Source organism: Leptonychotes weddellii, chromosome 5 (assembly GCF_054177405.1).
Source record: "Leptonychotes weddellii isolate Sample4059 chromosome 5, ASM5417740v2, whole genome shotgun sequence".
Lineage (NCBI taxonomy): Eukaryota > Metazoa > Chordata > Mammalia > Carnivora > Phocidae > Leptonychotes > Leptonychotes weddellii.
In genome coordinates, this window is record NC_138373.1 from 150644712 (window position 1) to 150657238 (window position 12527).

Sequence of the window (12527 nt, forward strand, 5' to 3'; positions counted from 1 at the left end):
AATAGAATTGATGATGGAGAAGTACTTAGTTGTGGATGTGGGCCTGTCCTCTTCATTTCAACCTTTTTTTATTAGTGACTTGAATAAGGTTATACAAGTTTGCAGATATTTAAAGCTCAGAAGGAGCGCCAGTAAGTTGGATTCAGAATTCCAAGAGTGAGTATAGGTGGGAAAATGGTCAAATCCAACAAGATGAAATCTGTTAAAAATCAGTATAAAATCCTGCCTTTATCCACAACGCAACGAAAGAAAACACCAGAAAATAGTTTCTATACAGTTTGGGGTGATCTGACTTGGCAGCAGATATATCTATAAGAACAGGGGTTTGTAGTTACCACTAAGCTTCATGGGAGCCAGTGGTTGTGGCTGAAGTTGGCAGAAGAGCCCACATGACGCAGCTTCCAGATGGGAGTGTGGCCAGCCTGGGGGACTGGGCTAGTTCTTGGTGCTCCCTGCCCCACCCCAGGTCCTGACTAGGCGGTGAGGGGCTGGAGCCCACGGATGGAAGAAATGGATAAGGGAGCTGGGGATGCTGGTCTGGAGCAGCGGAAGAAGCATCACTCCCGATGACAAGCAGAAGTGAGGCCTGCAAGCCATGGGCAGGGTGAAAGAGGTGACAAGCTTTGGAGTCAGCTGGCTGCAGATTCTGGTACCAGTGCTTCTTAGCATCAACCTCTCAAAGTTTTAGCTGCCCATTTGGAAAATAGGGATAACGAGTGGACCCACTCTCTCCTGGGCCTGCATGATAATAAAGCGCTCGACAGAGCACTTGGTCAGGGAGCACTCAGGGCACGGGAGCTGTTCCTGTCATTAGGAGCCAGGTCTAAGGGAGACTTCCAACCCCAGAGCCATCCATGAGTGGAGCATGGCGGTAAAGAGGTTTCCCTTGTCCCTGAGGAGTGGCCTCTGCCCCCGAGCACAGGTTGGAATTCCACTGAGGGGAGAGCTCTTAGGGAATGAGCACTGAAGGATGAGGTTGCATGTCTGCCATCCTGGGTTCACACCCAGACACAGGCAACTGCCAGGAAGACTTGGCTAGATCCCGGAGCAGACCAAGGGGTGTATATGTGCTGGAGGAGGGGAGGCACAGAGAGGGGGGCAGTGAGAGTCCACACATCCTAACAGACAGGCCTGCTGGCTACAGACAGCCAGACATCAGGCTTGACCCACCTCTTTCAAATACGTGTGCCTTGAGTTCTTTCAAGCCCCACCCCTCTGCTGGACAAGTGAAAGGGGCTACTCGGAAGGTGCTCTTGCTGAGCTCCAGCTGGAACGGCAAGTGACCCACCTACAGTATGGGCACAGCTGGGCTGGGAGAGAGCTCCCAGCGGAGGCCTCAACCCTGGGCACCCACTGACCCCATTGGGATGCTAGTTGTCCCAACACACTGCAGGGCCCCCACCTTCTCACGGGAGAGAGGAGACCTTTGCATTATCTGTCCTTTGCATTCTACCCCCTAGCTGTTTCCAGAAAGAGATTCTGAGGAAGCACAGGTACAGGGATAAGAGACCAAGAGACAGGCCAGGTCAGGCCCACCAAGCAGGTAACCGGAACCTTTAATTTTATTATGTGGAATGCTTAATGCAGAGTTAATAGGGGCTGGAGTACCTAGGAGGAGGGGAGAGGGGAGAGGGTTCTACTGAGATAAATAAGGGGGGCAGTAATGAGTTACATGTGGACTGTGGGGGCTGCAGAACAGGAAAATAGGGGCAGACAGAGCTACATACTTTATTCAAATACCACTGGGAGGCAAAGGGCAAAAGGCCAGGGCAGAACGTACATGTCAGGAGTTTAGTGTCTTCAGCCTGCTGCCAGCAACCTGGGTGCCAGGCCCTGTGTCTCCTCCTGGAGCTGAGGGCTGGGGCCCGAGCAGCTATGACGCTCTGGGAAGCCCGAGGAGTTGGGGCTGACAGAGCAGGGACTGCAGAGCCTGGTGAGGGGAGAGGGAGTTGGCGGGGAGCCTGGGAGGAAGGCTCTGTGAATTGTCTCTGAATCCTTTCCTGGAGCCCCTGCCTCCTCATCCGGGAGGTGCCTCAAGGTCTGGGAGGTTGTAGTGGAGTAGGGCCGGGGTGCTCTTTCTCCGTTAGACAAAGAATGAAGTGATTGGCACAGAATTGCATCTGGAGGCCTCTGTGCCAATTCCTCCCTGGACTCAGAAAGGGAGGGGGCCCTGAGGGGATGAGGAGCCCTCCCTCTGAGATCCCCCCCAAAGCTGTTCAAAACTGTCCTCAGCCCCCGAGGGGCAGTTGTAGCCCACTGTAGGCACTGATGCAGGTCTCTGGCCGGCTTTGATCTTAGGCACGTGGCCCAAGTGGCACGGATTATGTCAGACCCCTCATTCTCCACGAGAGCGCGAACACGGGCACAGGTGTGGCAGGGCCTCCGATTCCCATCTGACCCTGGATGCCTCCCCTACTCCCAGAGGAGGGTGAGCGGGTCTTTCTCAGGTCCTGGGATGAGGGTCATTCCTGGGGGGAAGGTGCAGCCCCTCATCGTTCATTCTAGGGGCGACAGTCAACCTCCTTCTCCTCTGCCCAGCCTAGTAGCCCAGGGCTTTGCCTGGGCTGGAGCCTGGATAGGACGGGGTGGGGTCATCAAAGGTGGTGAGCCAGACAGAAAGCCTTCCCTCAGCTGTCAGCCTCTGCAGCCTCCTCCACAGCCACCAGCAGGCCTGAGATGGGTGAGGAACAGGGCACGAGGGCTGGGGGAAGGGGCTTGCTACCCAGAGGGGCCGGGCAGGGTGGTGATGACGGGGCTCGCTCTAAGGCCGGGACAGCGTCGTATATACCGGCTGCTCCCAGTGTGTGGGGCTGTGGGACTGGGGCCCTGAGGGGCTGGGGTCAGAGATGGCCGTGTAGAGGGGCCGCTGCGAGGGCCCCATGTAGGAGAAGGCCGAATAGAGGCCAGAGGCCTGGCCTGAATGGCCATAATAGGGTCCTGAGGGCTGATGGTCAGAGTAGTCAAACTGGGGGCGGGAGATGGAGGGAAAGGCGGAGCCGTAGTGGGGCAGGCTGAGGGAGGTGTAGGCGATCTGTGAGGTGGATGGCTGGTCGGTGTAGTGTGGGGGGCCCTGGGGCCCCGCGGTCTCCGTCTTCACCTGGGCTTTGGCATCCACACCGGGTGGCGAGACCGTGGGCAGAGCCACGCCTGGTGGCTTGGAGATCCAGGCGGAGTGTCCACTGGCCACAGCCAGGGCGCTGCCCAGCCCGTAGCCGGCTGCCGAGTAGCTGCCCACGTGGCCCGGGTGCCCGTTGGGTGGCAGGTACTGGTCCAACTCAGCCACATCAAAGGTCTCCATGTTGGACATTACCTCGTGGCTGATCTCACCGATGTCCACGTTGCCGAAGTCGATGTGAGGCTTCCCGCCCTCCCCCATGGAGCGCCCATCCCGCTTGGGGTCTGCCTTGCCCGACTGCAGCTCTGTCTTTGGGGTGGTCGGAGGGGTAGGTGGGCCATGGCTCTGGCCTGGGTGAAAGGGAGACAGAAAGAAAGTGGGAAGCGAGGTCAGAGGCTTCTGGATTCTGAAGGTTCACCATCAGAAAAGATGCCTCCAGGAGGCCGAGGATGGATCACTGCATGACCTTGTAAGCTTTACGTGTTTGGGCAGCCCGAGTTGGCACTTAATTCTGTAACGGTCTAGGGCTGGTCTCCAGTTGTTTCTGAAATTTCCCATTCTGAGGGGTGCGTCTGCCTCTTTCCCCAGAGCAGGACTCCCTCTGTCACCCACCTCCTAGACAGGCGTGCTGCATTTTGAAAAACCTTCCCTGTTGGGAAGTTGTTCCTCAGATCAGCTGAAGTCGGCTTCCTTCCCTGCTCCCACTGCCGCTTAGCTGTCCGCCCTGACGGGTCTGGCCCATCGCTCTGTGCGTGCCTGTTCTCTTGAGCGCATGCTTGGCTTCTGCCCGCTGCTGACCTCGCCTGCCCTCATCACTACTGACTGCTTCACTTTGGCTAGCTTGCCTGTACCTCCTACCTCCACCCCCTCCGCCCTTGGCCCCCAAACAGCCATGTGTCCCCTCTAGCCCCGTCTGTCCTCCCAAAGCCCGCTCAAGGGCCCCTCACTCCAGGAAGCCTTCCCTCTGACTCTGCCCCACCGGCCTCTCGCTCAGCTGTGCTGCCCCTCGTCCCTCCAGCTGCTTTTCCTTGCTTGATCAGGAGGACACCTAGATAGCTGACTTGCTCCACCCCTGTTCCTCTATTTTCTCGTTCACATATTCATTCAGCAAATGCTTAGGGGGCACGGTGCCAGGTGCAGGGCATGCAAACATAAATAAAATGGGTCCTATCTTTACAAGCTCAAGAGTCTTGGTGGAGGATCCAGAGACACACAGAACTGGAGGGCAGCATCAGAAGTGACAGGATATGCAGAGGGCTCAGGAGACCAGAGGAGGAAGCCACCCACCCTGTCCTGGGGACCTGGGGAAGGTCTCCCTGAGGAGAGGAAGCTGAGCTGGCCTTGAAGGCTGAGAAAAAGCCCATGTCCACAGTTATATTCTGAGGTGGCTGTATGGTATGTGGTCTGGGGTCTTCTGCTCTGTGTGTGTGTGTGTGTGTGTGTGTGTGTGTGTGGTGTGTCCCTGAATCTCTGAAGATGAGGTATGTAAGTGTGTGGGAGAGACAGCCGGACTGGGGATCCCATCGGGGAGAGAACATGTCCATGGTCTGTGAGACTGGGGGCTCCTTGAGGGCCGGCCTGTGTCTCCCTCATCAGACCAGAGGCAATGCCAGGTCCTGCACTGGCCAAGTGCTCTGGATTTTGAGAGCCGCCTGCGCTTGAATCCTGGTTCTATCACTTACTGTGTGATCCTGGGAAAATGCCCATCTTCTCTAACCTGTCTCCGTATCAGTAAAACAGAGATGATACCGAGCGGCTCAGACATGGCCTCCTTCTGGAGGTACAGGCTTCATGCACACTTGTTTCTTCTTCATTCGTTTTCATCCCTGTTCCTCCCTCTAGACTGTGGACCTCCGAGACCAGGGAGCTTCTCTTGTTGGTGCCCCTGGTGTCCGCTCCCAGGTCTGGCACAAAGGAGGGCTCGGGCATGTCTCCTGAGGGCAGAGCTGTGCTCACGGAGACTTCCTGTGTGCCCGAGCCCACGTATGGCATATTCTCTACGCTGTACGAGCGTAAGCGGGGCAGTGCTGGTGCTGGCAGGGGCCCCAGAGTCCAGCTGCCTGGGCTCAGACTCAGCTGTGCCCGTTCTCTCATCTAGGACATGGGAGTCACTTGTCACACAGCTGAAGTCTGAGCCCAGGCAGTGTGGCTGCCTCATCACAGCTCAGAGTGATTGAATGAGTTATTACACCTAAGGCAATTAGGGTGCCTGGTACACAGTAGGTGCTCTTTTCATAAATGCAAATGCAACGAGATGCCCTGTGTCTGGCCCCTCCGTGGCACTTGCTCAACATCACATGCCGTGGCTCCCGGCAGTGATCTCTCCTGCATCTGATCTCCCATTTCTCAAAATCATTCTGTCTCTGCTTTTCCAGTTGTAACTCACCCCTTGGCCTCCACGGCCTCCTTAACTAGCCTCTTCACTCAGCAGCTGCACCCTCTTCCATCAGCCGGAGCCATCGTGCCCAGCCACTTCCTTTGGCGTCTGAGTTCCCACTGAGCTCCCTCCGGGACCCTGCACCTCAGCTGGGGCTACTGTGCAGCCTGGCAGCCTCCCCAGCCCCCAGGCCGGTTGTGGGTCCGGGTCTCACAGCAGCCAGCCCTCGCCTCTCCCCAGTGCCCAGGCTCTCCCCACCCACAGCTCATCATCAGCCCAGCGCTCACCTGAGGGGTGCTCGGGGTTCCCGTCTGACATGGGGGAGCCCTCTCCCGGGTGCCGGTGGTCCAGGTGGGCGCTCTTGTAGTGGGCTTGGATGGCGGCAGCCCCGCCCTGCTCCGCCTCCCCGCCAGGACACTCTGACTCCCCCTGGGCCGCCTTCCCATTCTTCCGCCGCCGGGGCTGGTACTTGTAGTCCGGGTGGTCCTTCTTGTGCTGCATCCGGAGCCGCTCAGCCTCCTCAATGAAGGGGCGCTTGTCACTCTCGTTCAGCAGCCTGGGGTGGTACAGTTGGGGGAGATAGTAGAGGGGCCAGCGTGAGTCTCTGCCCTCAAACAAATGAGGTCCGGGGATGGCAAGCCCAGAGGGCAGGCAGGGCCCAGGGCAGGGGCTTGCTCTTTGATTTACAAACTAGGGAGTGAGGCCCAAGGAACCACAGGCTCAGAAGGCTGTGATCTCTCTCCCTAAACTCTCGGGGGCTGGGGTGTGAGAGGGATCAGCCTGCTGCTCCTGGCAACCCTGAGGATGGACTTAAAAGTAGGAATAGAGCTTTTTCTTTTTCTTCTTTTTTTTTTTTTTAAGATTTATTCATTTATCCTAGAGAGAGAGTGCTCGAGTGCAAGCACACAAGCGACGGGGGGGGGGGGGGGCAAAGGGGGATGGGGAGGGACAAGCAGACTCTGCTTGAGGAGCCCAAGATTGGGGCTCGACCCCAGGAGTCAGGAGAAGCTCACAACCTGAGATGAAACCAAGGGTTAGATGCTCAACTGACTGAACCACCCAGGCGCCCCAGGAATAGAGCTTTTGAGGGACACAGAGCTTCAGTTCAAGGAAAGAAAAAATTTTTTCATCATCAAAGCTGTCTGCAGGTAGAGCTGGCTGCCTCCTTAGGGGGTGAGCTCCCTGGGGCTGGAGGTATGCCAACTGAGCAACAGTGTAGTGAGGGGGAAGAGTCCAGTCTCTGCTACTGGCTAGCTGTGTGACCATGGGCAAATCACTTCTATGAGCCTTAGTTTCTTTGCTTATCAAATGAGGATGATAATGCTTACTTCAGTGGGTGTGGGATTGGCCAAGGTCCTGGGTGTGAAGCACTTTCCACAAGGCCTGGGGATGGAGGGCGGGCACCTTGAGAAACAGGTGCTGTTCTACTACTGCTGGGGGGCTTGGGCAGGAGGACCTGGGGTGGGCCCTCTCAACTCTGGAATGCTCATTTTGTGAATTCCAGTGTGGTGTGGCCGAAGGGGCAGGATGTAAGTCCCCTTCGCTATGCGGGGTCACGGCATCCTGGGGGAGATCATATCTCCTTGTCCAGGGGGTGACAGAGGCTAGAGGAAGCTAGACTTTCTTCCCAGACCCTGGGACAGAGGCCCACAGACCCTCTCCCCTTGCCCCTAGGTGAGGAGGGTGGAATAGGGTACCTTGCAGAGGGGGCTGAGGGGAAAGAACAAACTCATAGAATCCTAGATGTGAGGGACAGTGTGGGTGCGACTCTGTCCTGCCCAAAGGGCCTCTCTCTCCAGCTGCCCACCCCCTCCCCAGTGGGTGCCCTCTTCCCCCAGTCAGGAAGGCCTAGCCCTCCTGCCCAGGATGGGAGGGGGTGGTCATACCAGGCACCTCCTAGCCGGCAGCAGCATTCCTGTGCAGCTTAGCCTCCCCCCCACCCCGCCACCCCCTCCCCGCAGGCTGCCAGAACCCAGCCCTAAGGCAGCTTTCTCCAAGGGTCCCTCTAGCTGAGTGATGGCATGAAGACCCCAGACCAGCGCCTCCTCCGGGGTGAGGGAGTGGGCTGCAGCCTTCCTCCCCCAGCCATGCAGACCAACCCCCCACCCCAACCCCCACTCCAGCCAGGCCTCAGGGAGGCTGGCCAGCAGAGAGGGGCGGGCCCTGAAGGTGTGTGTGTGTGTGTGTGTGTGTGTGTGTGTGTGTGTTGGGGGGCGGGGAGAGAGCTGCACTAGAGGGCGTAGAGCAGGCTCAGCCCACAGCCAAGGGCCCCAGCACAGAGGCTCTGGAATGGCTGGGGACACTGAGCTTCCTCTCCTACCCCAAACCTTCCTTGTGCCCTCTGTCCAGCTGGCAACTGGGTGTGAATCAGCCAGAAAACAGTAGGGGGCATGGAGAGAGGGAAGATTTAAACACAGCACACCCTGTCGCCTCCCTTGCTAGTTCCCAGCAATACCCTAACCTTGACAGAATCCTGACCCCCGGCCCTCCCAACCCCCAGCCCTCAGCACCCACCCCAGCCCAGTCCCTCAACTGTCCTTCAGCAGCTACAGTTGGCTAACGAGCCTCCAAGCCCCGACCCCAACCTCAGCTCTGTTCATTCTCTCCTAACCCCAGACCCATCCTGCCCCCACCAAGTAAACCACCTCAAATCTAATCTTGACCCCAGCACCAGCCTCGCTCAGCATTGCCCTCCAGGCCCCCACGTCACCCAAAGCTCTAACTGCAAACCTGATCCTCATTTGCTCTCCACCTGGCCTCTGTCCTCTAGGTCTCCAAGGTTTGGAATAGGGGCCAGGAGAGGGTAGGCTGGTTACCCCTGCAAACGGGGAATCCCGACCGGGGCGGGGGCTCCCAAGGTGGGGCACCGGCTGCTGTTCCATCTGCTCTTCCTGTCAGGGAAGGCACCTGTGGACTTGGGGGTCAGGAGAGGCTCCAGCCTGTGACCCCCTTTCTAGTCTCTGGGGTCTAATTACTCTCTCCGGGCACGTCAACTGATGTACAAGCGTCAACATGTGATCAGCATCCAACAGTCCTTTCCCAGGCGGGCCCTGAAGGTTAGCCTGACTGTCAGAGCTCACATAGCCTCTTAGGAGCCAGGACCTGGACGCTGGTGTGTCCGACCCCAACCTGTGGGCATAGCCTGGAAAACAGGGCCCTGTTTTCCAGTTCTGCCTATCTAGCCCATCCCCCTTCCTGGAGGCCTGGGAGTCATGAGCCTGGGAGGGATTTCAGGAGGGGTCCCCACCCAGGATCCAGGTGTCCCCCCCACCTGTGGGCATAGCCTTTCATCCTTGTCATTGTCCTGCCACCCTCCTACCCCTGGGCTTGGGTCCTGAGCAAGCAGCATCCGCTTTCCTGATGGCCCTATGCTAGACTGGCCCTTGGGGCCAATCAGTGATGGCCAGAAACTAGTCCCCTGAGAGAGCCCAAGCCCAGGGTTCTGGGCTGGGGGAACAGGGACAGGGACAATGGAGGGTCCAGTCTTAAATCCTTCACAGTGGGTTGAGGGAGAAGTGGGGGTCCATCCTTGCTTTGATGCTGTCACTGGGCTGGTGCTGTGGTCTGTTCCTGATCCCCCAGGTCTGCTCGATCTGCCTGTCTGTCTCCCTCCTGGTTGTCTGTCTCTCATTTGCTCTTCTCTGTCCCACAGCACCAAGGGTACTGGCCTGGGCTGCGCCCTACCCAGGTGCAGATGGACCTTGGGCAGAGGAGCTAGTTTTGACCTCTGCTCTTGGGCAGAGCTGGAGCCTCTGAGTTGACACAGCAGGCTGGCCACTAAGCCCAGAGCCTGCCTGCCCAGGATGAGCAGAGCGCTGAGGGCTGGGTCGGGGAGGGGAAGGGGCACCACGCCATCAGCAAACACATGGGGCCACGGGGCTGGATGTGAATCCCTCTTGGGTCTCTTGGGGGACCTTCTTGCTTCTTCTACTACTCTAAACCGTTGGCCTTCTAGGCCCAATCTCCATTATGCTGGGGCCCACAAGGGGTGGGCAGCAGCAGGAGGGAGGCAGGCTCCTCTGAGAAGCCCCAACTTTCTGAAACTCAGGTATGCCTCACTCCTGCTCTCCCCTTCTCTGCCCTACCCCCCCATCGCGCTTTAGAGCGAAGGGGTGACCCGCCACTGTCACCAAGGACAGTGTGGGGGAAAACCACTAGACGAAGAGTTAGGAGACCTGGGTTGTGGCCCTGCTCTGCCACCAGCTGTGTTGTGGCCTTTGAGGTCCCTTTGCCTTTCTGGGCCTGTCTCTTGGGCAGTCTAGTGGGGAATCAGGTGGTCTCTGCAGGCTTGCATCTCTTGGAACCCCTGTTCTTTTTCTGAGCTGCCCAGGACGCCTGAGGTGGGAGGTTGTTACCCTACTCAACACAACCCAAGGCTGTTACCCTGCTCAACATAACCCAAGGGGCCAGGCTGAGCCCCAGACCTGAGGTGAGGGGTGGCAGACTTCCTCTTTGGGGGGCATGTTTTTCCCCAGAGCTTTGGGCTGGACCCAGGGAACCAAGGACTCTGAGGCACCCTGGGTAGGAAGAGGAGCCAAGGTTTCCTCCTGGCCAGGGCTCTCAGCTCCAGCTCTGGGGCTGGAGGGGTAGGAGGTTACTCAACGCTGGGTGGGGCCCTGGAAAAGAAGATGGCGCCGGACTGGGGGAGGAAGGGAGAGAGAGGCAGGCCTGGCAGCTCTGGGACAGGGTGGGAGGGGAGACTTCTTTCTGTGTCCCCTTCCCTAGAGGATAAAGAGAAGAGCCCCCTCCCCCCCCAAAGGAGGGGAGGATAAGGAAGGCACGATGAAGGTAGCTGGGACAGGACGGGATCCTGCAGTGATAGATTTGCCCTTGGCAGTTCTCCATCCCTCACTCTTTCAAAGACTCCTGTCTGAATTCCTTATTTTCCTTGAACTGCCCCCCAGTTCTCCATCTGGCTGCCTTAGTTTCCCTGCCTCTCCAGCCAGGCCTTCCATTCTTTCCCAAGCATTTCTCAGGCATCCCCCTGACCACTGGGGCCAGTGGCGGTGGCTCCCGCGAGTGTGCTGTGTGAGCGGGAAAGCCGTTGGTGAAGACCTTTGGAGTGGGGCCCTCGGGATCCTCCCCTCCCTCTCGCCTTCACCCCCCCAGCAAGAAGCTCAGGCCCTTCGCCTGCCACCGACAGAATTCCAACCACGAGGGGGCGCCCTCCGGTCCGCTGCCCCGGGTGGGGAGCCTTGCCTAGGCCGCTGTAGTTCTAAGCCAGTGCAACCTCAAGGGGGTACTCATGGGGGGAAGGGCGGGCCCAGTGCCCACACCTGGTCTTCCAGTCCCATCAAAGCGGTGGCTGCCCCCGCGAGAAGGGCCCGGGCAGTGCCGGTCTAGCCTGAATCCACCCGCAGCTAGGGGGCCCGCGGGAGCTCCCCGGAGGCGAGTCGGGGGCGCTCACCTCCAGAGCTTGCCTAGCGTCTTGCTGAGCTCGGCGTTGTGCAGGTGCGGGTACTGGTCGGCCAGCTTCCTGCGCGCCGCCTGCGCCCACACCATGAAGGCGTTCATGGGCCGCTTGACGTGCGGTTTGCTCTTGCTGGCGCCGTTGACGCGCACGGGCATGGGCACCAGCGTCCAGTCGTAGCCGCTCAGCACCTGGCTGACGGCCTCGCGGATGCACACGGGGAACTTGTCATCGTCCGCCTCGCCGTCCTGCTGCTCCTTCTTGACCTTGCCCAGCTCGCCGGGCCCCGGGCTGGCTCGCAGGCCCGATCCGCCGCCGCCGCCGCCACCGCCGTCGGGCCCCAGCGAGGTCGCGCTCCCTGGGGACAGGCAGCGGGGCTCCTCGGAGCCCACGGGGCTCAGCTCCACCTCGGATAGGTCCTGCTCCTCCGCCATGTCGCCCCCGGCCGCCGCCGCCTCGGCCGCCTCCCCGGGGCCCGCCGCCGGGGTCCTTGCGAAGAGTCCAACGCCCACCTGGACGGGAAGGAGGGCGCGATGGAGCGGCCGAGCGCGCAGCCCCGACGGCAGCCCGAGACGCGACGCGGGCACAGCCCCGAGGTGGCGCCCGCTCGGCTCCCCCTAAACTCGCTAGAGCCCCTGGGGCCCGCGCACATGCCAGACCCGGGCTCGGCCTCCTAGCGCCCGCCTCCGCGTCTTCCCACCACCTGGTCCCAACCGTCTCTTGGTGTGGGTGGGTTTGGGTTTTTTTAAACCTCTTTTTGGGTGGAGGTTTGTTGATGGAAAGGAAGAAAAACGGACTCTTTATTCTGCTCTAATCCTGGCTCCTGGAATTTCCCACCTTTTCTCTCACCTTTCCGTCTTCCCTTCTGCCTGCCCCCCGATGGGGTCTAGAGGAGCTGGGTGGGGGGCAGATGCGGTGTCAGTCTCTCTCCACCCACGCCCCACCGCAGGGTCCCAGGCCGGGGCCCACGAAGGCAGGAGCCGAGGAGCGGTCTGCGCACTCACTCACCTCCTCGGACCTCTCCTCCAGTCTGGGGCTCGTCCTTAGGAAGTGGAAAACCGTGTCCCAAGGTGTGCGGTCCAGCTCGGGGCTTGGGGGTGACGCTGGTGGGCTGGGAGGGAGGGGCTGGGGGGCCCTGAGCCTCAGGCCACAGCCTCGTCAGGACGGAGCCTGAAACCTCACCACCAACCACCCTGGCCGGACAGCCCGAGACTGACTGAGCACTGAGCTGCTGCGGAGGGCTGGGAAGGAAGGAGGGGGAGAGGGGGAGGGGGAGGGGAGGGAGGGAAGGGCAGAAGGTGGAGCCTCCAGCGCTGTCCTTCATCCCCAACACTCAGGGCTCCTCCGCCAGGCCCCCCCATCCCAGCTCCAGGCGCTGCTGTCCCAGGCCTGTCTTGGGGCCTGGGCTTAGTCAGGGAGGTGTAGGAGTGGGGGTGGTTAGGCCAGGCAAGCCAAGGGATGCAGGTGGGCAGGGTCAGAACCTGTTACTTGCAGGAAAATTGGGCCCAACTGGGACCCCCAACCTTTGCCTCAGGTGGTGGGATGGGCAGGTGGCAAAGGATTGGGGCTGGATGAGGAGAACATGGGTGAAGTTTCTGTGGACATCTGAAGGCGGCTGGCCTGCA

At 59.6% G+C, this 12527-nt stretch overlaps 1 protein-coding gene across 1 annotated transcript; it reads right to left on the minus strand.

The window, feature by feature from the left end:
- Positions 1-1544: 1544 nt before the first annotated feature.
- On the minus strand, positions 1545-12118 carry SOX10 (SRY-box transcription factor 10). The gene is made up of 4 exons (XM_006747935.3): positions 11911-12118; positions 10900-11414; positions 5780-6048; positions 1545-3465 (listed from the first exon to the last, which is right to left on the minus strand). Exons 2-4 carry the CDS (start codon positions 11334-11336, stop codon positions 2762-2764), a joined length of 1410 nt encoding a protein of 469 aa, XP_006747998.1. The 5' UTR covers positions 11337-11414; positions 11911-12118; the 3' UTR covers positions 1545-2761.
- Positions 12119-12527: the final 409 nt, after the last annotated feature.